Genomic DNA, 25719 nt, shown 5'->3' with positions numbered 1-25719 from the left:
GAATCCTGCTCGGTGCTTGCAAAGCCCTTCCGGCACAGTGCCCTCCTGCACCTACAACACATCCCAAGGGATCTCCCCGCCCGTCTCCTTACAGGAACATGCACACACAGAGGCCAAATGGCTACAGCGACCCCAGTTTCTTTTAAATTACTGTCATCTTTATTTTCTTCACATATGTGCAAACAGAGGAGATCGCAATGGTGGTGTTCTTAAAAATAACAAAATGTATTTGCATACATTTCCCTATGTACAGGTGAACAGCCACAAGTAGAGTCTTCTTTTGCACAGCAAAAGATCTAGAGCATTGAGACCGGGGACAGGACCGGGGCCCAAAAAAAGGGTCTAACTTAAAAATAATAATAAAAAAATTTCACAACAGTGCAAACCTCTCGGACACGACAGCACGATGGGGCGACTTTAATGGAGAAACCGGCGGGGGGGGGGCCCTCTCGGATGTGAGATTTCTGACTGTAAACAAGGCGCAACACCTCCCTCCCGCCGCCCTCCCCGGGGAAAGCTATTCCAGGAATTTGGCAGATCTTCAAGGGCTGAGCCGGAGGTAAACAGCCCGCGGCCGCCTCCCCTCCCCGGGCCACGGCGGGCACCGGCACCGGGAGGGGCGGCCGCTCCCCGGGATGCTGCGGGACGCGGGGGCGCCGCAGGGAACCGGAGGGCTCCCGGACGGACCCCGGTGGGGCCGTGCAACGTCGGCGGGGCCGGAGGGACCCGGTGTGCCCCGGTGGGGCCGTGCACTCCCGGAGGGTGCCCGGAGGGTCCGTGCCGTCCCAGAGAGGACCCGGTGCGCCCCGGCGGCGCCGTGCACTCCCGGAGGGGACCCCGCACTGCCGGCGCAGCCGAGCGCTCAGCCGGTCTCGGGGTCGCCGGGGGGCGGCTGCTCGGCGCCGTTGCAGGGCGGGGCGGCGCCGTCCGGGCCGTTGCTCTCTAGGGAGGACTCGCTGCCCGTACTCTCGCCGGAGAGCAGCCGGCGGACGCGGAGGTCGGCGCGCAGCGAGCGCAGGTCGTTGCCCAGGCTGAGCTCGCCCAGGTCGCGGAGGAGCTGGCCCAGCTCCGGGCCCTCGCCGCGACCGGCGCCGGCGCGCAGCAGCTCGCCCTCGGGCTCGCCCAGGGCCTCTAGGATGTCCTCGCAGTCGCAGTGCATGGCCCGCTCCTCCTGCTCCTCGCCCAGCAGGTCCTCCGTGATGGAGCCCAGCTTGGGCGCGCTGCGGCTCCGCTCCACCGGCGGCTTGTAGCAGCACTGCCCGTTGAGCAGCTTGCGCAGCGGCACCAGCGGGATGCTCTGCTCGCCCACCAGCTGCTGCTGCTGGTGCCGCGCGTCGTCCCGCTTCTTCAGTCGCCGGAACTCGGCCAGGGCCGTGGCCGACGTCTGGTAGAGCAGCAGGGCCATGGCCTTCGCCTTCTCGGGCTTGGAGACCAGCACGGCGTGGCAGCGCAGCATCACCGCCTTGTGCTTCAGCTCGTGGCGGTAGATCCAGGCGAAGACGCGCGGCAGGCGCGGGTCGGCCACGCAGTAGGTGACCCGGTGCAGCAGGTAGAGGTGGCCGGGCCGGCGCAGCCCCTTGTCCTCGGCGTGGGCCATGCGGATGCCCTGCGCGCTGATGGTCAGCTTCATCTTGGTGCCCTGCCGCCCCGCCTCGCTCTTGCTCCAGATCTTGCAGACGGCCAGGTCGGTGCAGCCCTCGCCCTTGGACTGGATGGTGGTGGCGTTGCCCAGGTAGAGCACAGTGTACGTGGGGTCCTCGCTGGTGACGCGGAATTTCCGCCGCTTGGAGCGGAACATGCTGCCCACGCGGTGCAGGGCGCTCTCGGGGCACGCGCGGGCCAGCGAGGTGAGCGCCGAGTAGGGCACGCTCACCGCGTACCCCTTGGGCTTGCTCTGCCGCCGCGCCTCGCCCGCCACCAGCTCCACCTTGCTCCGCTTCCAGGGCAGCATCGCCCCGCGGAGCCGCGGCTAGGCGCCGCGCCGACGGCTCCGGGCGCGGGGGAGCATGCCACGGCGGCGGCGGCTGGGCTGCCCGCCCGCCTCACATCCTTGCGGGCGGCGCGCCGCCGCGGCCGTAGATATAGGCGAGCGCCGGCGCTCCGCGGGCGCGGAGAGGGGAGGCCCCGCGCACCGAGGGCGGAGCGCCGGCTGCCCGCGGCCCGCCGAGCCGGCGGCGCGCTGCTCGCCGCCCGCCCGCCGCCGCCGCTCTGCGCCGCCCGCCGCGGCGCCCCGGCCCCGGCCCCGGCCCCGGCCCCGGCCCCTGCCCCGCCGCGCCGTGGGGCGGGCGCGGGGCGGTGCCAGCCCGGCCGGGCGGCCCCCCCGGCCCGCTCGCCCCGGCCCGCGGAGCGCGGCCCCCAGCGGGGGCACCGGCCGCTGCCGCCCGGGCCATGGGGGAGCGGGGCGCCGCGGGGACCCGGCCCGCGATGCGCCCCCCCCCCCCCCCGCGGCGTCACGCCCCGCTCCCCACGGCGCGGCCGGCCTTGGCGCAGAGGGCAGCCGGGGAGGGGGGAGCTGGCGGCTCAAAACCTCCCAAACTGATAAAAATCCCGAGGCCGCTGCGGGAGACCCCACGGCCGGGAGAACCCAAAGCCTTCCCGGCCGGGGCGTGCCGTGGAGGAGTCTCTCTCTTGCAACATAATCTTCCCTTTGATTTGGTTAGTCCGGCTCTGGGAGCCGACGGGCCTGCAGCACATAAAAGCTATTACTTATGAGTAATGCTGTGCTCTTTATTTATACGCAGCAACCGAATAACCAGAAGCTTGCTTCTAATTTCTTGCTGGGGTTGCTCGAGTACAGTCACAGGCATAATGAGAGCTTTGGAAAGTTGGTCTCTGTGTCGTGGCTATAGCTTCTCGTGTCGTGTGTTATATCCTCTGCCAGAAAGAATAGAAATTGCAGGGTTGCAGGGAAGGGCACTTCGTCAGGGTTTGAATAAACGTGTGACAAAAGGCAAGCGGTACGTACTCGTGCAGTAAAATAGGTAAACACCTGCTTAAATTATTTGACAAATTATTTCTAGAGTTTGGATCAATTAAACCCGTGTATCGTTATCGTTATTATCATTATTGCTACATTATGCCATCTAGCAGATCACTTGGGAACTGCAACTAACCACAGTGACAGGCGTCGAGTTATTACCAGCGCTTGCCCGTTTGCTGGCATTTCAGCAGTACCCCCTCGCTGGAGGGCAGCGTCGGCAGCGCCGTGCCCGCAGCCTGCTCGGCCGCAGCTGGTACCGGGGGACGCCTGACCGCACCGATGGGTTCCAGAGGCCAGGGGTGGGTGTGGAGCTGGGGCATGCTGCATTTCCTGTGTTCCGCAGCTTTCGCGGTGTTCAGAAGGTTGGTGCTGGCCCTGAGACGTGAGTCTGTTAATGCTCCCATTTTCCAAGGGGAGAGAGGCAGCGGGGGAGCTGCACATGGGCCGGGCATGCACCGGTCAGCACACACAAGCCCTTGCGCGGCCGGGGCAAGCTGGCTGGACCCCTGGCGTAAAGCCCAGCGCCCACTGAGATGCCCACCTGGGCTCCGCACCACGCTGAACCGAGCCCTCTGCCTCTCTGGCAGAGTCCTGCTGGGACTCGGCAGGAGGGCAGGCGAGGGGCTGAGGTCTGGCCCATCCGGGTGCCCAGCAGCAGCCCACCCCAGCTGGGGGGTCCCTGCTTTCGGCCCTGCCTGGCCTGACGCAGGCTGAGTGCTGGGCGCCCACTGGGAGCCCCTCGCAGCGCTGTCAGTGCGGTGGGCAGGAGGGGCTGTGTGCCGTGCTGCATCCCGTTGCAGGCAGCTCCTGCCAGCCTGCAGGACCATCCGTCTGTATGGCAGGGAGAGGAGGACTTTGGTTTGTACAGCTAGTTCATTTCATCTCCAGAAGCATCCAGTGTGCTTTTCCTTTGTCTTCTTTGTCTTTCAAGGTGAAATCAGAAGACGCTGCTGTGCACATAAAATAAATCCAACGGCTTAGGGTGACATGTGACACCCACACGTGGTGTGGCACTCCCACAGTGCCCACAGAACTGCCTTCTTCCCTCGTGGTGTCCTGCTGAACCACGGCACTGAGACCCCACAGCTCCTGGCTCGTACCCCCCAGACCCACACCTGCCCCGTGCTCAGCGGCTGCCACCTCCGGCTGGCGCCTGTGAGCTGCAAGGCCAAGAGCAACCTCTTCTGCTCCTCTGAGACATGTGGGCACGGCAGCCTCTCGGTGGGAGCAGGACCTGCTGGGGGCTCCAGGTGGTGCCCCCCGACATAGCTGCCTCCGGGCTGGCTGGAAGTGCAGCTGCAGGGAAGGTATCTTGTGGTTACAGCCCTGCTCGAGGATGCAAACGGTCTCAGCTCAGTTCCTCGCCGTGCTTGCTCACCAGTTGGTGTGCCGGAGACCGTTGCAGCCTTCCTTGCTTCATTAATGGGCCCAATTAGCTTCAGGACCCTCTCGTTCCTCCTGTGCAGCAGCTGCTTCAGTTCTGGGCGTGGAGAACCACCACATGCTTTGGCAACAGAAGAGCATGTTGCATATCATGGTGGCCTGTAATTGCAATTCTCAAATGAAATGCTGACCCCTCCTAATTCCGTGCTGGGCTGGGGAGCTGTGCCACAGCGTTTGGGTGAAGTCTGGCAGCAGGGAGCAGATCAGTAAAGCTTGGGGCACCTGCCCTAAGCATGGGGCTATTCCTGTCACGTTGGATGTCCGTATTTCACTGCCAGGAGGAGAAGCTGAGGCACAATGAGAGGGGAGCCTGCCCTGCGGGGCCAGGCCATGCTGCCTGGTTCCTGGTGAGCACGAGGCTCCCTCCCCGCCTGTGAGGCCGGCAGCACCCGTGCTGTGTAGGACATGCACGCTGGGGGCTTATCTGCATGGCCCTGTAGCCTGGGGGAAGCACAGCAGCCCGCTCTCTATTTATGCAATACCCCAGCAGCTACTGAGCATCACCTGCCTGCGTGCGCCCGCCCCGAGAGCTTGTGCGAGGCGTGGGAAAGTCTGTCAGATACCATCTCTGCCCCGCGGCCCAGCCTGCCCCGCGCCGGCAGCGCTGCGAGTGTTGCGCTTGGCCCATGGCACACTCCCCCTTTCCCTGCTCCATCCTCCTCCTCCCCTGGCCGCTCCGGTCTGCGCTGGAGCCCGTGGTTGCACCCCACCATGCACCTCTCGGCCCCAGGGCACACGCTGCCCTGCTGGGGTGCGGGCAGGCGGGCAGCTGCCCACCGCCTCCGTAGGAGGGGGATGCCAGGCTGCCCGTGCTGGCTGCCCTGCTGCGGTATGGGGGGATGCCGGGGCCTGCGCGATGGGAGAGAGTAAAACCCTGCAGAGAGCAGCCCTGCTTTGGGGATGGCTTTTGTGCCCAGCAGCTGGAACTGGAGCTGATGCGGGGCTCTGGTTGGGGAGAGAAGCGGGTAAAGGTGCTGGGAAAAGTTGATATGACAAGACCAAAATAATTCATGGGAATGCATTGATTTTGTCAGTGTATGAAAACATCCCAGGCTTTCTCCTCTCAGATAGCAACGGAGCTCGTTGTGCCGCAGCAGCTGAAGTGACACAGTCAAAGCGAAACATTTCAAACCGGCATTTCAGTATTTTCCAAAACAAAGTATTTCAGAGGCTCTGTAACTACGCTAAATGTCAAAGTTTCAACTCTTTGTTCTGAACCATGACAAAGGAAATGCTGAACTGTCAGGATTTTCCATGAAACGGAAAGGCTGAGCGGCACCTGGGCCCCACAGGCCATTGATGGGGACTGGCGGGGTGCCACAGACCCCAGCCCCGCCGGCCATCAGCCGAGTCTCACTGGCAGAGGCTGTAGTTGGAGCCTGCTGGTGGGAGCTGGGGCAGCCTGAGATGAGTCGGCGGGGCAGGGAACAGCATCTGCTGCTCAGGGAGAAGGATCCTTCGAAGCCCTTAATGGATGCCTCATGCCGTCCCTGCTGCCCTCCTGCCTCTCTGAAGGGGAGCAGCACCCCATCCTGCAGGCTGCCCTGCCCCGCAGGGCTCTGGGCGTCGGGGCTGGGGACACAGGCAGTGCTGACACAGTGGGGTAGTGTGAGGGCTGCGGGGGGTCTGTGCGGCAATGGCCCTGGATCCCCCTGGGTGCACTGAGGGCGATGCTGGGGCAGTGTGAGGCCTGTGGAGGGTCCATGTGGTGACGGCCCTGGATCCCCCTGGGTTCACCGAGGGCGATGCCGTTGTGGCTCGGGGTGCCACAGCCCGGGGGCAGCCCCGGGGCTGGGGCTGCGCTGCTCGGCAGGGCCGTGGCGGTGGCGGCACACCTCCGCCGTGGTTGTTTTTCAGTCACCGAGGGCGGCACACCCCGCTTCCTGCACAGGCTGCCACAGCGCTTCCTGCGCCCACAGCTATAATTAGAAGGGCAGCCGGCGGCCGGGGGTGCAGAGCCCTCCCTCAGGGGTCACGGCACCCTCGGGGGATGCTCGCCGGGCCAGTGGGGCTGTGCCGGGCACTGGTCCTCCTGCCATGCTGCCAGCAGAGCGGTGCAGAGGTGGTGTTGGGGTGGCATCCGCTGCTCGATGCCCCATCCTGGGTCTGCCACCATGGGGCCATCCCTGCCTGTGTAGAGGGGGAGCTGGTGCAGGCAGTGGCGGGCAGAGGGGATGAGCCTGCCCAGGCAGAGCTGGCACGCCGGGAGCTGGAGAAATCCCCTCCTGGCTTCCTGCCCGGCACTTTGCACCTTCAAAGACGCAGGCAGCTCTCTCTAATTAACCTTCCCCCACCCTGCCAGGCACAGAGGCGTTTTTATCTTCATCGGGCTGGTGGAAGAAGCAGAGTCTAAAAAACTCGCCCAAGGGCCCCAGTGGGGTTGGTGCCTTCTCAGGGCTCAGCCTTGCCCAGGCAGCCCTGCTTTAGAGCCTCCCTGGGGTGCTGCTCTTCCTAGAGGGGCCCGAGACCTTCACCAAAAGATGGGGGAGCTTGTGGAGCGAGCTCCCCCTGTTCCTATGGTGCCGGCATGCTTCTGAATGCAGCTGGAAAGAAGGGGGTTCAAGCAGCTGCAGTTGTGCACAGAGCAAAATTGTCTTGATGTTCTTGCAGGGGTGCTTTGTGGGGGGTTTCTTAATGGGTCTGCTTGTCAGGCTGAGGCTGGCAGTGCCGCTGAATCGAGCATTGTGAGCCTAGATGAATAATGAATAGCTGTCACATGAATATTTTAGAGACACAGTCCTGAGATCTCCCAGTGCTGCCGTAGAGGAAAATGGAGGAAAAGTTGTCCAGAAAGAACAATGTTTCCTTTAGGCAAAAATGCACTGGTGGTGTTGGCTTCTGAAAAAGAGCTGCTGCTGCTAAATAATTCTCAGGATTTGCATCAAACACTGGAGCAGTGGTTTGGCTCCAAGGCAGAAGGAGTTGGGAGGGAAGCCAGCCCTTTTGACACAAGTTGATGATTACAGTGTGCTAGAAGGACAGCAGATTTTGCTTTGTCTATGCAATGGTTTTGTGAGAAGTCCCAAAGCTATGGCCACCCTCCAAAGAGCCGGCAGCGCTGGGCACTCAGTTACACACTTCAAAGGAGCGGTGAGAGGTTTGGTGATGCACAGGGGGTGCTTGCTGTCCCGGGACAGCATTGCGCTCCAGCCCAAGCACTGCTGTCAAAGAGCTGAGTTGTAAAAACGGGACCCAGCAGCAAAACTCGTGTTCATTTTGCCTGCCGTGGTAGCTGCTGCATCGTACGGGAGTGGGCTGCAAATCAACAGGTTTATTGGACTTGGCAGCAGCGCGCTCCTCTCCTCCACAGTCTGCTTGGTGGTCTGGGCTCTTGGCATGCACACACTGGTGCCAAGCTGCCTCTGTACAGCTCTTGTGACAGCACCTCTTCCTCTATGGCCCTTTTCACTGCGTGAGATTGATCCACGATTAATCTAGCAGAAGCAGGTTGTCATGTTTAGGTAAAACCAGAATCAGCCTGTCTTGCTCAGGTAGGCACAGCAGAGCAATAGGGGTGGGATGAGAAACGTTGCAATTAGAAATAGCCAATTAAGATGCTAGCTGAGGCTCTGATGTCTCTGTCCCTTGGATCACCCAGTCTGTATCTCCTTCAGCATTGCTCTGCTCAAAACGATCCTCGCTGTGCTGCTGGCATCAGCAGACAGAAATAATTCCTTAGTGTTTATGAAGCGCCCAGAAATGTGTCTGTTGCAAGAATGAGGGCAATCTGCGCTTTTCTTCAGCAGCTCCCACAAAGGTGGCAGAAAATATCTGCAGTGACTGTCCCTGGAGCACTTCAGTCTGGAAATGGGGAATAGTGTGGGAATAAAGGGTAACGTGTGGGAAAACCACCCCAATCAAAATGCACAGATCTTTGCTCTCAGGTTACCCTCAAACCTCACCGCCCCCAGCATACACAGAGGGTTGCAGGCAGTGGAGCAAGCCTGAGCCTCCTTCTCCCCCCTGTGCCAGCACTTTTGCCCGTCCCCAAGTGTCTCTGTTTCCAGTTCATGCCACCAGCCATGGCTGCCCATGTCCCATGGAGGTCCATCGAGCTCTGTGCTCCGTACCGGTGGCTGTGTCACCAGCCAAGGACCTCGGCGGTGCCGAGGCTGCGCTGCCGGGGCTGCGCCGATGGGATTATTAAAGCGTTTTGCCCCTGGTTGGGCAGCCTGGGAATGGCATCGTGCCTGCTTCAGCTGTGGGGTTAGAAGTGCTGCCAGACCCAAGGTGTGGGGAAAGGCCAGGCTGGCTGGCTGCCTTGGTTGATGATTATGCAGCGCAGAAGGAAGGTACCTTTCAACTGAAGTACAAAAGAAATAGAATAATGAGCACTTATATTACTGCCTCAGTGCCCACATAAAGACCTGAGATGGTTTTATTAAAGATGACTTGATTAAAAATTAATTTACTAAATCCCTGCGTGCTGTCTGCAGCCCACCAGCCCTCCACTGAAGCACCTCGCATAAATGAAAAGGCGAACGCTGAGTCCCCTTTCATCTGTCTTATTTGCCTTTAGGAGGCAAAGGAGGGGCTGGGACAGGCTGGCGGTGGTGGCAGCGCCTGGGATGAGCATGGCAAGGTTTCAGACGTTCTTGGGAAATTTATGCCGTACGGTTGCCGGCTTTGAAAAGGAGAAGAAAGGAAGAACTGTGTCTTCCTAACGAGCGTTTATCCTGGGGAAGCATGACGTAGTGCTGAGCGTGAGAAAAGACCACTCCTGCCCATGGGCTTTTGCACGCTGCCGTGCCGCTGGCGGCCAGCACCTGAAGTTAAGCTTTGCCTGCCTGTGTCGGCAGGACCTGTGTTTTCCAGGGCTTAGCCAGGTTATTCTCTGATTACAACTGATACACATTTCAGAGTTATAGTCAAAAATGTCTGGCCTTAACCCAATACCCATAAAGGAGAAATGGTTCATAAATCAGTTCACTGTGCAAGAACAGGTCGAGTTGTTTATTAATTGAACCTTCTCTCCCATCTTGACCTGGACCCGGCTGCGACGGCTGCTACCGAAACCTGTTTGATGGTTCCCTGGCTGGGTGGGCAATGTCCTCTGTCCTGCAGAGATGCCCAGACTCTGGCTAGATTTTGGCAGCTGCCTCATAGCACACCTTCCACTGTCACAACCAGGATCCTGCTTTGTCACCGTTGTTCCTCATACACACTATTCGCTGTGTTGGGATGATGGAGACCGGGGATGGGGATCCTGCATTGGGCTGGGTGTGTTACAGGGCGCAGGGGCAACCTCAGCCCCGGGAGCTTGTGGCTTTCCCCGGAGGGACGCACAAAACCCCTGCCCCCATCGCCGGCTGCTGGGACAGGGTTTCGCACGCCTCGCTGCTGGCGTTGTTCGCTCCTCGGAGATAGCATCTGTGCCAGGCCGAACCGGCGAGCAAAACCGGCCCCCGCAGCCGTCGGCGCTGCCGTAGGTGGCTCTGCTGGGGCTCACAGCCCTGTGCGTTGGGCTCCGTGGAGCAGCACAGACCTCTGGGCGTCGTGTTTAGACGTGCCTTGTGTTTTATTAGTGCCATGTGTTAATGGTGGGGCTGGTGGCTGCTGTGGGAGTGGGAGGGTTAGAACTGGCCTTGAGGAGGGGAGCATCGGAGAGGCGTGTGTCCGTGCTGAGAGCTGTGGGGGTGGATGGATGGATGGGCAGGGCAGTGTGGGGACAGACGGATGGATGGATGGATGGACGGATGGATGGGCAGGGCAAGCGTGGGGATGGATGGATGGACAGATGGATGGATAGATGGGCAGATGGATGGATGGGCAGGGCAGCGTGGGGACAGACGGATGGATGGACGGATAGGGCAGCGTGGGGGTGGACAGAGGGTGTGTGTGGGTGCGGGTGGACAGACGGACGGGCAGGGCAGCGTGCGGGCGGGTGCCGGACGGCTGGTCCGTGAGCGCACGGAGCGATGGAGAGGCCGGCCGGGCACGGGGGGCCGGTCACGGGGGGCGGCGGTGCCGGGGCCGTGGCGCCGCCCGGCGGCGGGCGCGAGGAGCGCAGGGCCGCCCCGGAACCCGGCTGCCCGGAACGCTGCTCCGCGGGCGCGGGGCGCGGCGGAGGCCCCCGCGCGTGGCGGCGGAAGCGGGGCGGGCGCTCCCGCCTCCTCTGGAGGCGGCGGCGGCATGGGCAAGAAGCGGGGCGTGGGGCTGGGCCGCAGCCTGCAGCGGCAGCGCGGCCCGGAGCGCCGCGGCGCCTCCTCATGGGTAGGCCGGGGTGGCCGGGGGCCGGGGTGGCCTGGGCGGCCTGGGCTGACGGCGGCCTCTTGTCCCCGCAGCTGCACGCCAGCGAGGTGGGCGGCGAGCGCGGCCCGGAGCTGCGGTCGGCGGCCGAGCAGAGCCCGCTGGAGGAGTTCCTGGCCACGGCCGAGCTGGCTGGCACCCGCTTCATGGCCGGTGAGGGCCCGGGGAGGGGTCCTGGGCTGCGGCTGGGCCAGGGGAGGGGCCCAGTGCCGGGCGAGGGGGACCTTAGGGCCGGGAGGGAACAACCAGGGGCTGGGGAGGGGGACCTGGGGCTGGGGACCCAGGCGGGGGTCCAGGGCCAGTTCTGGGATGAGGGAGAGGGAGCAGGTCTGGGGCTGGCGATGGGGTTGTGCAGGCAAGGGACCAGGGGATGGGGTCCTGAGGCAGGGCTGGGGGTCAGCAGGGCTGGGGTGGGGTGGCAGGAGCCAGCAGGGCTGGTGACAGGGACAGCTGGCTCTCTGGGTGACTGTCTCGCTCTTTCTGCAGAGCATCTTAACATCCAGATCGTGTCTGCCCAGAGCCGCACGGGCCTGCTCACGGCCCAGGAGGCCCAGCGTGTCCAGCAGCTGCATGAGGAGAACCGGCAGTTCCTGCGCATCCCACGGAGGTGAGTCCTGCAGGGCTGGGCCTGGGTCCCCTCTGCCGAGTGGGCTCGGCCCCTTGGTGGCCGCAAGCCCAGGGACAGCCCTCTGCTTTGTCAATACCCTGTTTTTAGGGAAGCCACTACCTGGCCTGCACATGCCTGATGTAACCCACAGCACAGGTGCCTGCCTGCCACACGGGTGCTGCAAGCCTCAGCCTGTCTGTCCTGATTTCATGAGTTTCCTGCTCAAAGCTTGGCACTGCTGGAGCTGGTGCATCCAGGCCATCTAGTAAGCCTTTCCAGAGCTCTGTGCATGGTGGACAGAGAGGTGAATCCCCCATCTTAAATGCCCTACAGATCTTAGCTCAAATAAACAGCTTTGTGAGATCTGGTGTGCGTAGGGTAGTGGCCTTTCAGCTAGTGGAGTATAGAAGGAACAAGGTAAAAAGACGTACTTAAAGCTGCTGGAAACAGGTCAACACACATCTGAACTATAACCATCTCAGCATAGCTGAATGTGTGGTCCCTGTGTTCTTTATGGATGTTTATTGCAGTGACGTAACTGGTCTGATTGCTGCTTCTGACCACTCACCTCAAAATGTGATTGTTACAGGCCACACTGGGATAGGACGACCAGTGCGGAGGACTTGAAGCAAGCTGAGAGGGAGAGCTTTCTCGAGTGGAGGCGACAGCTTGCCCAGTGAGTATGCCCCTTGTGTCTGGGTAAGTAGCTGGTGGGATTTGGAGACACAGGAAGCGGTGGGGTGTATTTATCCTTGCTGGACCTATAAAATTAACGTCATGTCAGTAGCTCCCTGTAATTGTTTTGGAAGGCTGGACAGCCCATCCACAGTCCAGGCACACCTTTGTGGTGAGCTCTGCATAGCTGTCACGTGTGTGCACGTTCTTGTACTGATTACAGTTAAAATTCTTCAGTACGGAGTGTGATGTTCTGCTCTTGCCTGTGAAGTGGAGGAGTGGTGAACATGTTTTCTAAGAGCAACAGTGCTGCTCTGAATAGTGTGCAGTGCTTGTGCTGGTCCTGCGCTGCCTCTGCTGGCCTGGAGAGTTAGGTGGTGTCTGCACACACCCAGCGAACCCATGCTTGCCCTGAGCAAAGTCCCTCAGGCACTGGTAATAGTCAAAGGTTGTATAGAGCCATGTCAGGTACCATCCCCAAATTTGTTATGTTTTCCAGGTGGTACTCGGTTGAGTAATAACTGCTGGCATTTGGGATAGCTTCCCTGGTTTATTATTGTGGCTCTGAAATTTCACAGGCAGACTTCTGATGAGTGTTTGCTTTTTCCATCATTTACCACTTCTCCATTGGCATGGTCAGGAGCCATTGTGTCCCCATTGAACCAGTGCCACTGCCACCAGTTTACCTGGACACAAAACCAGCAGAAATAGTACCTGCTATATCAGTCTGATTTGATAGCTCTCCCTGAAATGAAAGCGTCCTGGATCTAAGGAAGAACTGGTGGTGTGCTTATTGCCTGAAATGGGCCAAATGAGACATCTTTGCTCTGTTTTGTCTTAGCCTTGAAGAAGAAAAAAAGTTAATTCTAACCCCATTTGAACGAAACTTGGAATTTTGGCGTCAGCTTTGGAGAGTCATTGAAAGAAGGTAAAGAATATCACTATGTAACTTTTAAAAGTCATGTTTAATGTGTTTTCCTGAATTGAAGACTTTGAGTCAAGCTTCAAGTGTCTGAGCACAGGAAAAACAATTACAGTTAGTAATGTTTTATTATCAGCACTGAAGTGGTTTTGTTTTGAAGTGATCAACATGTGGCGTGAAGAAGGGCAGCTGCTGGTGGTGCATGCTAGCTCTCAGCACCGCAATGTTGCAGGCGGTTCACTGCAAGTCTCTGATGATTCTTCAGAAGCTGCTGCTCTTGGCCTCTTCCAGAAGCTCTGTGTGAGAGGCCTCTCTTGAGAATGTGTCTTTGAGGCCTTTTGCCAAGATTAACCCTTTCCCCTCTCTCTCAACCACACAGCAGCAGCCTGCTGGTCAGGGGCAGGAGGCAAGGGAGAACAACTAAATAACAGTGGGAAAGAAGGAACCTCTTGGTCCTTGGCCTCTTGCCATGCAGAGAAATTGCAGCAGTCCGCAAAAGACAGCAACCTGTCATATCACAGGAATAGCTTTGTTTGCCCTGCTGAGCTGTAATACAATAGGAGTGCTATCTGCTGCGTTAATCTAACTGGGGCATTTAATTTCACTAGTAATTAAGTTTGAGATCATCTCGTCCGATTTTCCTAAAATTGAAAAATACTTCACCAGTGAGGTCATGGTGAGCTGGTCCTTTCACAGAAGTGGCTTTGTACTGGGTGCTGCTGGGCCTTTGACTGGGAGAGGGCTGGGTCTGGAGCATCCACTACAGGGTATCATGATGTGCAGTGCGAGTAGTGTATTGTGTGTTTTGAGGTGGCTGAAGTGTGTTATTAATGCATTTCTGCTCTTGTTGGAGCTTTTTATTTCATGTAGAGTGAGGATGCTGTCTCAGAATCGCGCAGAAAAGTGGTCCAGTCCCTTACCTTGCCAGATAATTTGCTCTTTTGTCAGTCTTCTCTTGTGTTTGCTTCAGACTAGCTCCCAGCGTTGTGATTCAGTAACTTCTCTGTATCCAATCCCAGTACCATGGTGTCAGCTTTCTCTTGTATTGATCTTTGAATTTCTGTAACTGCTTTGTACCTCTTTGCAGCCATGCAGCTTATTAAATAGCTCCCTTGGGGGGTTTATTGATTTTTTTTTTTTTTTTTTTTTTTTTTAATATGTAACCAACTGCCTAGTGAGGCTTGAAATTCTTCCATTGAACTCGTGGTGTTCCGAAGCTGTCCTGAGTTAACAGAAATCCCTGTCAAACAAATAGAATCAGCGCATAGCAACCAGTATTTTAAATTACCTGCCTGGAGAAGTTCTAGTGGAAGAGAATGTACTTAAATTTTTTCCCTTCCTTTTGAAAAAAGAAGCATGGATGCCTCTGGTGTCTGAAGCCAATGTGTTTCATTTGCATGTAGAACTGATGAGTCTCGCTCATGTATGTGGTGGCAACCTAGTGTCTGGATTTGGAAGATGTTTCCTAAAAGCACGCTTGCAAGGCCTTGCTTGCATGGGGGAGCAACATGTTTCACTGGAGTCTAAGACTTTTCTTTCACTGTTCTATGTTTTTTTGTGACAAGAAGAGCACAAAGGAAAGCTGAAAATGCCTGATAGCAAATGCTTAGAATCTCCTTGTCATTTGTGGGAGACTTTGTACATCTTGCTCCATGCAAAGGGGACAACAGTGTTGCAGAATATCTCACTGTGTGGGAAAACTACCTCTTCTTCCTCTCTGTAGCCACCCCGCAGCAATTGGGGTATGAGAATAGACAGAAAAAGTTGTGTTATCACAGTTTTTAGTTAGGTGCTAAAGGATAGAATACCACTACTCTGGTTCTTGCCTGGTGAGCATTTCTGAAGGGTAGATGGATTGGCAAAACTCGCGTGCTTCCTTTCCCCTTGCCAGCTGTGGAATTAGCCAAGTGAGGCAGAAATACTGTACACCAGTACTGGCTTGTAGCAGGAGTGTGGCTCTGGAGTATGTGGGATGCTGAGATGCTTTGTTAATTCAGAAAAGGTACTTCGTAGGATAAAACAGTTAAAACCATTAAAATTCCAAGCAAAACCTAAAAGCGAGTAATGTGCTGTGCCTTGCTGCTTTCTTTGAGGCAAGGTAAGAAAGAGTACTTTATAGGGCTTTCTTTTATTTTTGCAGTGATATTGTAGTCCAGATAGTAGATGCTAGAAACCCCCTTCTGTTTAGATGCCAAGATCTGGTAAGTAAACCACTTTCTTGAATGTTGTCTTCATTTTATTTCTTAGAGTTTATATGATTTATTTTTTGTTTAACACATGCAGCTACCTTGAAGCTATTCTGCTGTTTTGCCTAACTGGATATCTTATTTATGCAAGTATTCTTGCATCAAATTCTTTTTCTTCAATGTTTTTTGGTATTTCACACAGTGTTGTGGATTTAGAGGCAGTTCTGCAGATGTTATATTGCAGATTTTATATTGCTCCTCATTACCCACCAGAAGTATCCACAGTTAGAGGAATTGTTCTGTTTAAAAGCATAGTGGAATAAAAATGGGTCAGGATTACTGTGCTGAAAGCGAAGGATCAAGAATTATTGAACTGGCAACTTTGTAATGGTGGACTATAGAACACTGTGCATCAATGAGATACAAAATTGCTCAAGTAGTTCATCTTAGGAGTTCCTGATGTGAGGTGCTGATTAATATCTTGTCGTAGCTCTAAGCAGACAAGGTGTTTGCACACGTGGCCAGAAACAACCTGTATTGCTGCAGTTGCACGCTCCAATTTGTTCTTGTAGCTGTCTGCTAAACACCAGTTCCATCTGGCCCAGGGGACGGTAAGCTTAGCTGCACTCGTGTGGAGCTGGATGGGGTAACCTGTCGTGCTGCTCTTATCTCACCTTGGGGGGAGGAGGAGTCCAAACCAGAGTACGAACTGGTCCTTCTCTTGTTTTCTTCAGGAAAGTTATGTTAAGGAAGTCAGCAATGACAAGGAGAACATGATCCTGATAAACAAAGCCGACTTACTGAGTGAGGAGCAGCGGGCTGCTTGGGCACAGTTCTTTGAGAAAGAGGGCATTAAGGTGGTGTTCTGGTCAGCTTTGGCAGAGTGCAAACGGCTGTCTGGAGAAGCACAGGTACTGTGGATGACCAGTTCCAACTGGGTATGTGCTGGCTGCCTCTGATAACTTGCTTTGTAGTTATGCTTGTGATATACCTGAGCATCCTTCTAGGAGGGGCACAGTCCTTCTCTCAAAGAAGGATTATTCTCAGGATCTATGTGGCTGTAAAACAGCATTTTAATGATTGCTCACCATTTTACTCTCCTCTCTCTGAAACAAAGTGGTACACTGTTCATAGTGCTTGCAGTTTCTCTTTCAAGGTTAATGACATGATAAATAATACTGAACTAGAATGTAAATTTGTCCCTTAAGGCTACTGATGAATATCTGCAGAAACAGCCCTTGTAGATCTGTTTGTAAACTCTGAACTCATTGTCAGAATTGGAATCCTTTCCAAGAGGGATGCTGTGAGGAACGTGGTTATCTGTACAGAGGTTTTTTTTCTCTCCCGGGCTGGGGGGGAGGTGTTCCTTAGAGAACCTGAAGTACCTGAGAGCCTTTCTTTGCCCAGTGGAACAAACTGTGCTGCTGCCCCAAGTTACGTGTTATCAGTAGATGCCGCTTTCAGGTTTTACTCACTTCATTTGCTACAGCCATCGCTGCTGAGCTATGGAATATCCCGTATCTCCTTCCAAAAATACCTAGTCTATTCAGCTGGTTTACAGTCCTTGGATAAAATGTTTTTAGAGATTGTTGTAAAAGCGAGACTGTTTTGTTTTTTGGAAAGAAAGGTCAAAATACTATTGTTATGAAAAGGTCTTTCTTTTTGAATGTGAACTGTTGACAGGGAAGAAATGTAAAGAATTGGACTGAAAACAAGACAGCTTGAAATTATTTTAATGGAATGCTTAGACCTGAAACAAAATAGCTTTGTGTTCTGAACATTTTGGAAAATTTACATTTATTCCTATTACTAGGAACACTTGATAGTTATAAAAAAATATATTTGCTGGGCTCTGCTGCTGCTATGTTTAAGGGTGCTGTGGGTGTGCCCGCATTCAGAGTTGTGCTTCTGGAGAGAAACCTCTAACGGCTTCACAGAGAAGCTAACAGTCCCTCTTGGAAGACTTCTGTCATTCTCCTAAAACGGGCTAGTTGTTTCTGTATCCTACTTAAGACCCCTAAAACCCCTGTGTGATGTAAGCAGTGAATTGTCAGTCCGTGGCATGTGGTTGATGAAAACACAGTTGACTGCGCTGCAGCAACTGCAGTCAACAGCAAGACTTAGTGTTATCTTTGCATTTCACCCATGAAATACTGTTCACACAGGAACTAGATGCTGAAGATGTAGCAGAGGACCCTAGTGATTCTGGGGATGAAAGCTCCACTCAAGAAGAAGATACAGCACACGACAGCGCAGAAACCACATCCACAGGCAGTGCTTTCCAAACTGTAAACCAAGTTCTGGTTAGTGATGATGACAGTAGTGATGAATATGAAGACTGTGAAGATGATGAAGAGGAGGCCTGGCAAACCTGTTCTGAAGATGAAGGCGAGGACAGAGTAAATGCTGTTGCTCCAGAGAGGATGGAAAGCAGGACTGATGGTGCTGCAGTGCAGTGTGTAGTGCAGGAGCAGAACAGGAACGTCAGGAACTTCAGCCATCTGGTACAGAGAGATGAGCTGCTGGAGATATTCAAAACCATGCACAATGGACCAAGGGTGAAGGATGGGGAAGTAAATGTTGGGCTGGTGAGTTGGACTTTGTGCTTAAATGGAACTTGCTTAATCTAAATTTTAATTCCATATGCCTTCCATGGGAAAAATTCATCCTGCAGCGTGGCTTCCTATAAGGGTAAAAAAACTAGCAAGCACAAGTCACTGAGGGTTTTGTGCAAAGATTAATTCTGAAGTTCCTGGAGCTCAATGTTCCACACTGCTTGCCTTAATTTTTTTAGTACATTTTATTAACGTACTCCTATGTCAGAGCTCTGCCAGTCTTCTGGCATCGCCCTGCCTGATATCACTGTTTCCATTCCACTTCTTTGTCATCTAGGTGGGTTACCCTAATGTTGGCAAAAGTTCGACCATCAACACAATCCTTGGAAATAAAAAGGTGTCAGTGTCTGCTACGCCAGGCCATACGAAACACTTTCAGGTATTGCTAACAAAGAGCATTGGTTTCCCACCACCTCCCCACCCTCAGTGGAAGAGAGCTTCATTATGAACTACTTGTAACCAAGTGGACTCACTGAGAACTCTGCCACCCTGAACCCTGCCCAGCAGAGTTTAGGTTGGAGAGGGGTGGGCTTGATGTATATCATTTTGCGACTGTAGTTCTTGCTTCTGAACTATTGCTACAGTTTGAGAGTCACTGATGAGAGCTGCTGTGCAATGGGAGATATTTTCCATGTCCTGATTTTATTTAAGTAGCTTGGCCCTTCTTTTTTCAACACCAGTCATGAGGAGAGAACCTCTGAAAAGTGTGTGCTTTCAAACCATCCTTGTCTGCAGTTGTTGCTATAAGTCTAATTATGCTGCCATTTTCATATTGATCAAGCTCCTAATTCTGAGGTAGCAACTCAAATGCTATAATAAGAATTGTGGGATTTGTACTTGTGCAATCTCCTACCTGTTCCAAAAAGTCCAATTTAGTTAAAGGTTTCTGGAGTGCTTTCTCCTCTCCCATCAGACTGGAGAGCTGGAGATCTTGCTGCCCCCATCTGGACACCTTATTTATGAACCTTTGAAGTGCTGCTGCCTTCCACTGCAGATTTCCTTAATTCATTGCCTGGGGCCAGCAGGGCAGATATCTGTGTTAGTAGAATTTCTGCTTATTCTCATTTGCATCCTTGTTCCATCTATGCATTTGATTCTTTTGTTTTGTTTTGTTCCTTTTTGCTCCATGGACATTGACTTGCCTTGGTGAACTCATCGGTTGTTTATTGTGTAGACCCTGTATGTGGAGCCTGGCCTGTGCCTGTGTGATTGCCCTGGTCTGGTGATGCCATCTTTCATCTCTACCAAGGCAGAAATGATTTGTTCTGGAATTCTGCCCATAGACCAGATGAGGGATCATGTCCCACCCATTTCTCTAATATCCTTTGCATGGGGTTTGTGAGAGTGTCCCCAAGCGCTGGATCTGGAGTATGCAATGTAGCATGTTCCAGCCCTGCTAGGGGCACACGTGCTCATACGTTGGGGGTGGTGGGGACACACATTGGATAAAACAGCCCTGCTGTGTTGGTCTTTCCCCATCTCATTTCAAGTTTGTCTTGTCAGGCTTGCATCGTTTTTCTGGTTTGTGACAAAATCCAGAAGTCATTCTTAATGTGTGCTCTGGGAGTGACTACGGCAGGATTAAGATTACTTGTGTAGCTGAAAATCACCAGGTGGTTTCCTTCACTAGCTTATGTTTGCCAGCATATCCCACGAAACATTTTGGAAGCAACCTATGGAATAAATATCATAAGGCCAAGGGAAGATGAGGATCCAGATCGAAAGCCAACAGCTGAAGAGCTGCTAACAGCATACGGATGTGAGTGATGATCCCTTTAAAACCTATTGCCTGTGCTGTGTGCATGGTCCTGAACATGGCCTTAGGAGAACTTTTTAAAGTTAGGCCCAGCTGAGGTTTGTCATGCATTGAACCTCCCATTAGGACTTCCCATACTTTCAGGAAGGGCCTTTGTTAACAGCTGATCTCATGTGTTTGTCACAGTGGTGCTTTGCCAGTTTTGTCTGACAGCTGTAGTGATTGTGTTGAGGGTGTTGGTGAAATGCCCTGCCAGTCTGTGGAGTGTGGTGCTCTCCTCCTTTTAGATGCCTCCCATCAACTGTGTCTTGAACTAGACTTTGAAGAATGCAGTGAAGGTTTATCTCCCTTGTCTGATTCTCTGATGCAGTTAATCTTTTCTGGCCTTAAATCAAAAATAAAAAAAGCAGTTTTTCTGGTCGTAGGGAGATGTCAGCTCTCATCATTCTTTTCAGGTTAGGATGCTTCTGCAGTACCCCTACAGTCAGCAATGTTCCCTTTTTTCCCTGCATTCCCCACCAGAAGCCTCTTTCTAAGGGAGGTTTTTGAGAAAGGATGCAAATGTGCAGTTAGGCAGCAGAGAAGAGTGTATTAATTCTCTTGTTGTACTGACACAGAATGTACTTTGGATTTGTCTTCCAGATATGAGAGGCTTTATGACAGCTCATGGACAGCCAGACCAGCCGAGATCAGCTCGATATGTGTTAAAAGACTATGTCAGTGTAAGTGCTTCCCACATCTGGGTTTCCTTTCTTGCTAGAAGGTGAATTGAAGGTTTCACTGGAGCATGAAGGAGCACAATAAAGTGAACTCTATTTCTCTGGATAAAATCACCGTATGTCAAAATACTCTTTTAATCGGGCTATTTTTATGTTTTAAAAGAATAAATGGAATTTCTCAAGCTGCTAATCTAAAAAAGATGGCTGCTTAAAAATATGGTGCTAGCTAAATAAATTATATCTCTAAAATCGGCAGCAGATAATCAGGAAACGCACCCATATTGTATAGTTGGACCAGCATTTGGCACTAAGGACTGTAGTTCTGAGTGTTGTAACACTGCATGCTTCTACAGCACCTCTTGGCAACTTATTGTTGACTATTTCTTAATAGGATTCTTCAGTACTCCTGAGAGTTCTGCACTGTATTGTTTGCAGCTGGACATTGCAGCTGAAAATGGTGCTTTGAAGTAGAGGTGGAACAGTATGTCCACTTAGAAGTCAAGCCAGTTGTTGCCTGGGAGGAGAAATAAAGTGTACTGATAGTCTGCCAGTGTGAGCCCCTGGACTTCCAGGGCCCTTCTTAAGTTTGGAGTTGTTTTCTTTCTTCTCTGGGTCTCTCTCTGAGGTTTTTTGGTAATAACTGTATCCCATTGCTTTCACAGGGGAAGCTGTTATATTGCCATCCACCTCCTAGCGTTGACCCAAATGATTTTCAGCACCAGCGTCAAAGATGCCCAGAGAGCAGAACTGTGCAGGCTAGTGCACAGGTGAAGCCTGAGAAAAATACCAAAGCAAAACAAATTGAAAATGTGGTGGACAAAACGTTTTTCCACCAGGTAAATTCTAGAGATTTATTCTAGGAGTTTTTACTGCAGCACTGGTGTGTCAGTGTTACTGGAAAAAATAGCTTTGAGGATGGAGGGATGCTGCGTGGAATTAATGGTGTTAGGTGCTGTGGGATCTGCACGTAATTTCTACCCAAGAGCTCTCTGTTCTTTTCATTATCTCCTAAATCACTGGGAATGTCCTAGGTGACTGAAAGACAGCTAGTGAGGTGTGCATAGTTGATTTTTAAAAGGTCAGTGGGGTGACCCTTGTCATTATGGGCCTAACATCAATCTTGAGCAAACAGGAGAGTGACTGGGAAGAAAGACAAGGAAGGAGAGTGGTGTGACACAGCAGCCGACCAAGAGCATAGTTTTGGATTAAGAGGTCCTTCAAACTAACTTTACTTTCTTGAGATGACGTATTTAGGTAACGTGAGCAGCTTCTTTAAGACAATTGATTTAGTACTACATGGTTGTTTTGACTCAGAACCTGAAATCGGATGAAGAGAACACAGAAACAGATTTAAAATCTGAGAAATCTCAAAATGAAGTGGAAAATGGGAATTTCTCTTAACTTTTATGCTTTTTATTAGGTCCCACAGGGATCTGCTTTGCCCCTACACTACTGAAAAAATTTATTAATGACTCAATGAAATGTCAAACACATAACTGACTAAGCCTGCATACCTGACAAAGATCAGAACAGGGTGTTTAGCAGTGAAGAGGACGGGTCATAGATAGCGTGGTCGTTTCTGCTTGGTTAGCTGGATATGAACAGTGTTGGCTTCAGCACAGCTAAAGATAGTCATGCATTTTGAAAACAAAAACTCAGGGCCTTTTCAAAAAACAGTAAACTGTTTCGGAAAACTACGACCTGAAAGGAATTTTTGGGATTACCAGACTCTTCCTCTGGCTGCCCAAAGTGCTGGCAATGAGCTGTGAGCCCCGGCAGCGCTACCCACGCTCCAGACTTGAGCAAGTTATTTTAGTCTCTGGCTTTCCCAGACGCCAGATTTATTTGCAAAGACAATTTGTTGTGTGCAAAGCAGAGACTGTGAGAATCAATCCTAGTGCCGTAGCTAATGTCTGTCGGAGCTCCGTGTCTCGTCAACGCTCTGCCTCTGCTTGCAGTGGTAGATGCTGAGGGCCTGGCGCAGCGAGGCTTGGCTGCAGACAGAACTGGAGTGTGCTGGCATGCTTTGACTCAGCTGCATGGCGTGACCTTTCCTGCAGCTCTGGAGCTGGGGGCTGAGCAGGTCTTGATGGGTTTGAGCTTGCATGTGTCTGGTTTTATGAACATATCACAGTTCCTTGTGGTTAAATATCTCCTCATCGGTCACTGGTGATTGTCTCCTCTTCCAGGAGAACGTTCGTGCCCTGATGAAAGGTGTCCGGGCTGCAATGGGATACCGGCCTGGCAGCGGCCTCGTGCCTGTGACTACACCCAATCCTGGGAATGTGGTAGGAAAGCCCTGGAAAAAACACGGAAACAGGAACAAGAAGGAGAAAATTCGCAGGATCACTAAGCACCTGGAGGCTTAGCTGTGGCACTGGTATCTGGACTTTCCTGGGCAGGGACTGCACTGTCCTGCAGGCCTGAACGGAGGGGGAAAAAAAGGACAAGTAGGCATGGCTAGCTGACCTGGGAGCTCCGTGCTGTGGATTGGCCTGGGCAGGGGATAAGAGTGGGCTCTGGTAGTTGAAGTTCATCCCTTCTGAGAACAACAGAGACCTGGCTGTTCTGGCTTCCAGATAACCTGTGTTATCTGGAAGCGAGCCCAGACATTTGACTGCTGCTGAAACATCCTTTCAATGGGAGCAGATGGAGCTGTGCAGGAATGTTTTTTTCCATCCATAAAGGATGTATTTTATAGCTGTTGGGATCAAAGCAAGCCCTGTAAAACTGACTAAAATCTTTTAAATAGTTTCATTTCAATGAGTGATGTTTGTTACATTTTGAGACGCTATTGCTTGTCTCTTTTTTTTAAAGCTTGTTTGTTGATTTGACAGAACACATTAGTGTGTTGAGAAATGAGGTAAAAGGATCTTTATTGCCCTCTTCCTTCTCTGCTGTACCAGCCCTACTCTGTAGAATCCGGTACTGGAACCACTCCCCATCTCTCTGCTTAAGGCAGAGCAGAGCATGGCACACCGTGCAAGGAAAATGCTGCTGCTTTGTCCTTCACACTGAGCTGGTACCAGTTGTTTTTCTGTGTGACTTCCTGTTGGTATTTTAAAACATTAGCTCCGTGTGACCGGCCAAAAATCTGGTGCTAATTTGTCCTTAAATATATTTGAGATTTTACTTCCTATATGGCATCATGTTCTGTCTCACTGACCTGTCGGACATTGACCTCGTCACAGAAGTGTCATAACAGCAGATTTTAATGAGTACATTAGCATTTGATGCTAAAAAGACTGTACTTACTTGGGATCAGGCTTAAGTGAGATTTACTCCTTGGTTGCCCTGCTGAGAAGATATTTCTGCACTTGGTCAGTGCTCTTCATCCCTAGTCCAGCCCAGGGAGTAATGATAGGACTGGAAAGGCTCGCAAAGACAAGTTGTGCTTTTTTTTTTTTAGGTGGTGAAGCAAAGTAACAGATGACGCTGGTCTCATACTAAAAAAAGGATTGCTGTCTTGTAATTTTGTACTTTCCAGGCCTTAAGTGTGGATGGAGAGATGAAAGCAACTGCTGGGCAAAGCCACAGCAGATGTGGGGCGTGCAACGAAGCTGGTTTTGGCTTTGTGACCCTCTGTGTGCTTGTCCTGTAGAGCCAGTTTGCACCGTGTATGCGGGGGGTCCCCTGATAGCAGAGCTCTCACCTCGGCTCCTGCTTCCCCTGGAGTCCCTGCGCTCGAGTTCTTAATTACATCACTGAAGGGAAGATACTTCCCTGCCAACTGTAAAACTAAAGCATAATTATACTGAATGAATATGGTCAATGGTATTTTAAGTCAGTGTACCATAGCGGAAAGTAGATTCTCAGAAGAGACTATTTAATCTGGTTCTCCTGGAGGAGGTGCTTTTTGCCTTTGTTTCCTGAAGAGGTTGTGTCCTAGCCAAATTGGTCTCTGATTAGACTTCCCCACCCTCCTTGGAAGGATAGTTTCTGCTTTTGTCCCTTATAATACTTTAGGGACCTGATTGCTCAGAAACACCCATTTCTTTTTGTCCTGTCTTTCGTGAAGCTGTTATCTGTCAAATTGAAGTTGGGGGTATCCTTTATCGAAGCTTTAAAATATTTTTTCTATTCTATTTCTTTCCTTTCAAAGCTTTTTCAATTCTTAGTTCATGTTGCACATACCTGTTTTCTTCTTCTGCATTTTCAGCCCTTTCCCAGCTGGGTCTCCATGAGCCTCCTTGGTGGACAGGCTGTGTCCTGGTGTAGACCCTGCCAAATCTAGTGAATAACAGAAATCCCCAGGGTCTGAGGCTTGGGATGATTCTGCTTGTTGCTTGCAGAAACCCTTGGCTGCAAGACCTGCTGAACCGCTTGCCGTGTTTGCGTGAATGAATGGAGGCACAGTGTAAATATAACTGAGCAATTAATGTTTTCTCAGGTTTGTTAAATGTAAACTGCTCCTTGCTGTGCTAAAAGGCTCTTGCCTTGGTAGAAGAAGGACCATAACGAGAGTTGTGGACCTAAAGGCTTGTTAATATTTTATGCTGCTATTGAGCAGTGGGAAACTGGGTAATAGGCGAGGACCGTGGATCAATTAATGCTTTCCTGTGGTGGTTTGGTCTGTAGCTGAACCGCATCCACCCTGCCCTGCCCTTGCTGGGGAGAGTCAGCCAGGCCGTGTTGACAGCTCAATACAGCCCGTACGAGCAGCTGGCAGGTTGAGGCGGTGTGGGGCTGCTCTGGTGTCAGGAGCCTGCACAAAGGAGACATTGTGCTTCGCCCCGGCCACCTGCTGAATGTGCCTCTCGGCTGCTCCTGGGGCTGTCTGCAGAAGGCAAGTTTCTGTTTCTGAGTGCTGTTTTCTCAAAGTACCTCGTGCATGTAGCAGGAGTGTGCGGGCTGCAACTGGCTCCGGTCTGTTCTTTGGGATCCGCAGCACTTTCAGCACCCCAGCGGTCTGCCTCCCCTTCTAGGGGGCTTTGCTTTATAATGCAAGCAGTTAGTTCTCCTGGCTGATGTCATTACCTGAGAGCTCGTTTGGGAATATAGTTCGAAGCTGAACTTCCCATTTTATGATACCTTGCACTTGCATCATGAACTACAATTCTCCTCCCTGCAGGGCAGGAGCTGGAGCTGCCATTCTCCTCCTGGTCTTCTGCTCAGTTTAAGGAGCCCTAGTCTGACCAGGAGTCTGGTGCTTTCTGCCCTGGGGGAGCTGCTGGGCACTGTACTGTGGGTGGAGGGCAGTGCTGGGTGCTGTACCTGTGGGCCGGTGCTGGCAGCCCATGGTGGCACTCCCTGCTCAGGGATGCTCGGAGCCAGCCGTGCAGGGGACACCGGCCACAGGGCACAGTGGCTCTCCTGCCTGGCCAGCAGCTTGCCTGGCTGGGGAGCCGGGCTGCGTGTCCTGGGGGCTCTGGATGCTGGCTGTGCTGTGCTGGATCGCCGCCCGCTCACTGTAACTCCCTGGGGCTGGGCTGGACTGTGGGAGGCCGTGGGGCTGCTTAGCTCTGGCATCCCACAGTGCCCAGCACGGCTGGAGCAGCCTGTCCCTCTGCCCTAGGCTGTCCTGTGGGTGCCCAGGGCAGGGCTGTCAGCAGGCGTCCATCCTCTGC

General features: G+C 52.9%; 2 protein-coding genes across 3 annotated transcripts; one reads left to right on the top strand and one right to left on the bottom strand.

Annotated features, from left to right (window-relative positions):
- Nucleotides 1–156: 156 nt before the first annotated feature.
- FAM43A (family with sequence similarity 43 member A) lies at nt 157–2110 on the bottom strand. The gene has a single exon (XM_068406611.1). The coding sequence runs from the start codon at nt 1949–1951 to the stop codon at nt 863–865; it is 1089 nt and encodes a 362-aa protein (XP_068262712.1). The 5' UTR covers nt 1952–2110; the 3' UTR covers nt 157–862.
- An 8445-nt stretch (nt 2111–10555) lies between these two features.
- Nucleotides 10556–24502, top strand: LSG1 (large 60S subunit nuclear export GTPase 1). 2 transcript variants are annotated; one of them, XM_068406336.1, is made up of 14 exons: nt 10556–10636; nt 10708–10825; nt 11159–11279; nt 11869–11955; nt 12796–12882; nt 15017–15077; nt 15797–15973; nt 17228–17650; nt 17955–18056; nt 18852–18995; nt 19313–19436; nt 20076–20155; nt 20815–20988; nt 22342–24502. In XM_068406336.1, the coding sequence occupies exons 1-14, from the start codon at nt 10556–10558 to the stop codon at nt 22519–22521; spliced, it is 1959 nt and encodes a 652-aa protein (XP_068262437.1). In that variant the 3' UTR covers nt 22522–24502. The 2 variants fall into 2 exon arrangements, with proteins under 2 accessions (XP_068262437.1, XP_068262436.1); XM_068406335.1 differs by having other exon boundaries at nt 10580–10825; nt 15797–16000.
- The last annotated feature ends 1217 nt before the right edge of the window (nt 24503–25719 follow it).

This window comes from Nyctibius grandis, chromosome 8 (assembly GCF_013368605.1).
Source record: "Nyctibius grandis isolate bNycGra1 chromosome 8, bNycGra1.pri, whole genome shotgun sequence".
Lineage (NCBI taxonomy): Eukaryota > Metazoa > Chordata > Aves > Nyctibiiformes > Nyctibiidae > Nyctibius > Nyctibius grandis.
Note: the sequence above shows the minus strand (reverse complement) of the source record. Positions and strands in the feature narration are given on the sequence as shown.

Coding starts and splice junctions, on each gene's coding strand:
- LSG1 (XM_068406335.1), top strand. CDS start 10,633: ATGGGTAGGCCGGGGTGGCCGGGGGCCGGGGTGGCCTGGGCGGCCTGG. Junction 11,956..12,795: donor TGGAGGCGACAGCTTGCCCA/GTGAGTATGCCC, acceptor GTTTTGTCTTAG/CCTTGAAGAAGAAAAAAAGT. Junction 19,437..20,075: donor GCTGCTAACAGCATACGGAT/GTGAGTGATGAT, acceptor TTTGTCTTCCAG/ATATGAGAGGCTTTATGACA.
- FAM43A (XM_068406611.1), bottom strand. CDS start 1,951: ATGCTGCCCTGGAAGCGGAGCAAGGTGGAGCTGGTGGCGGGCGAGGCG.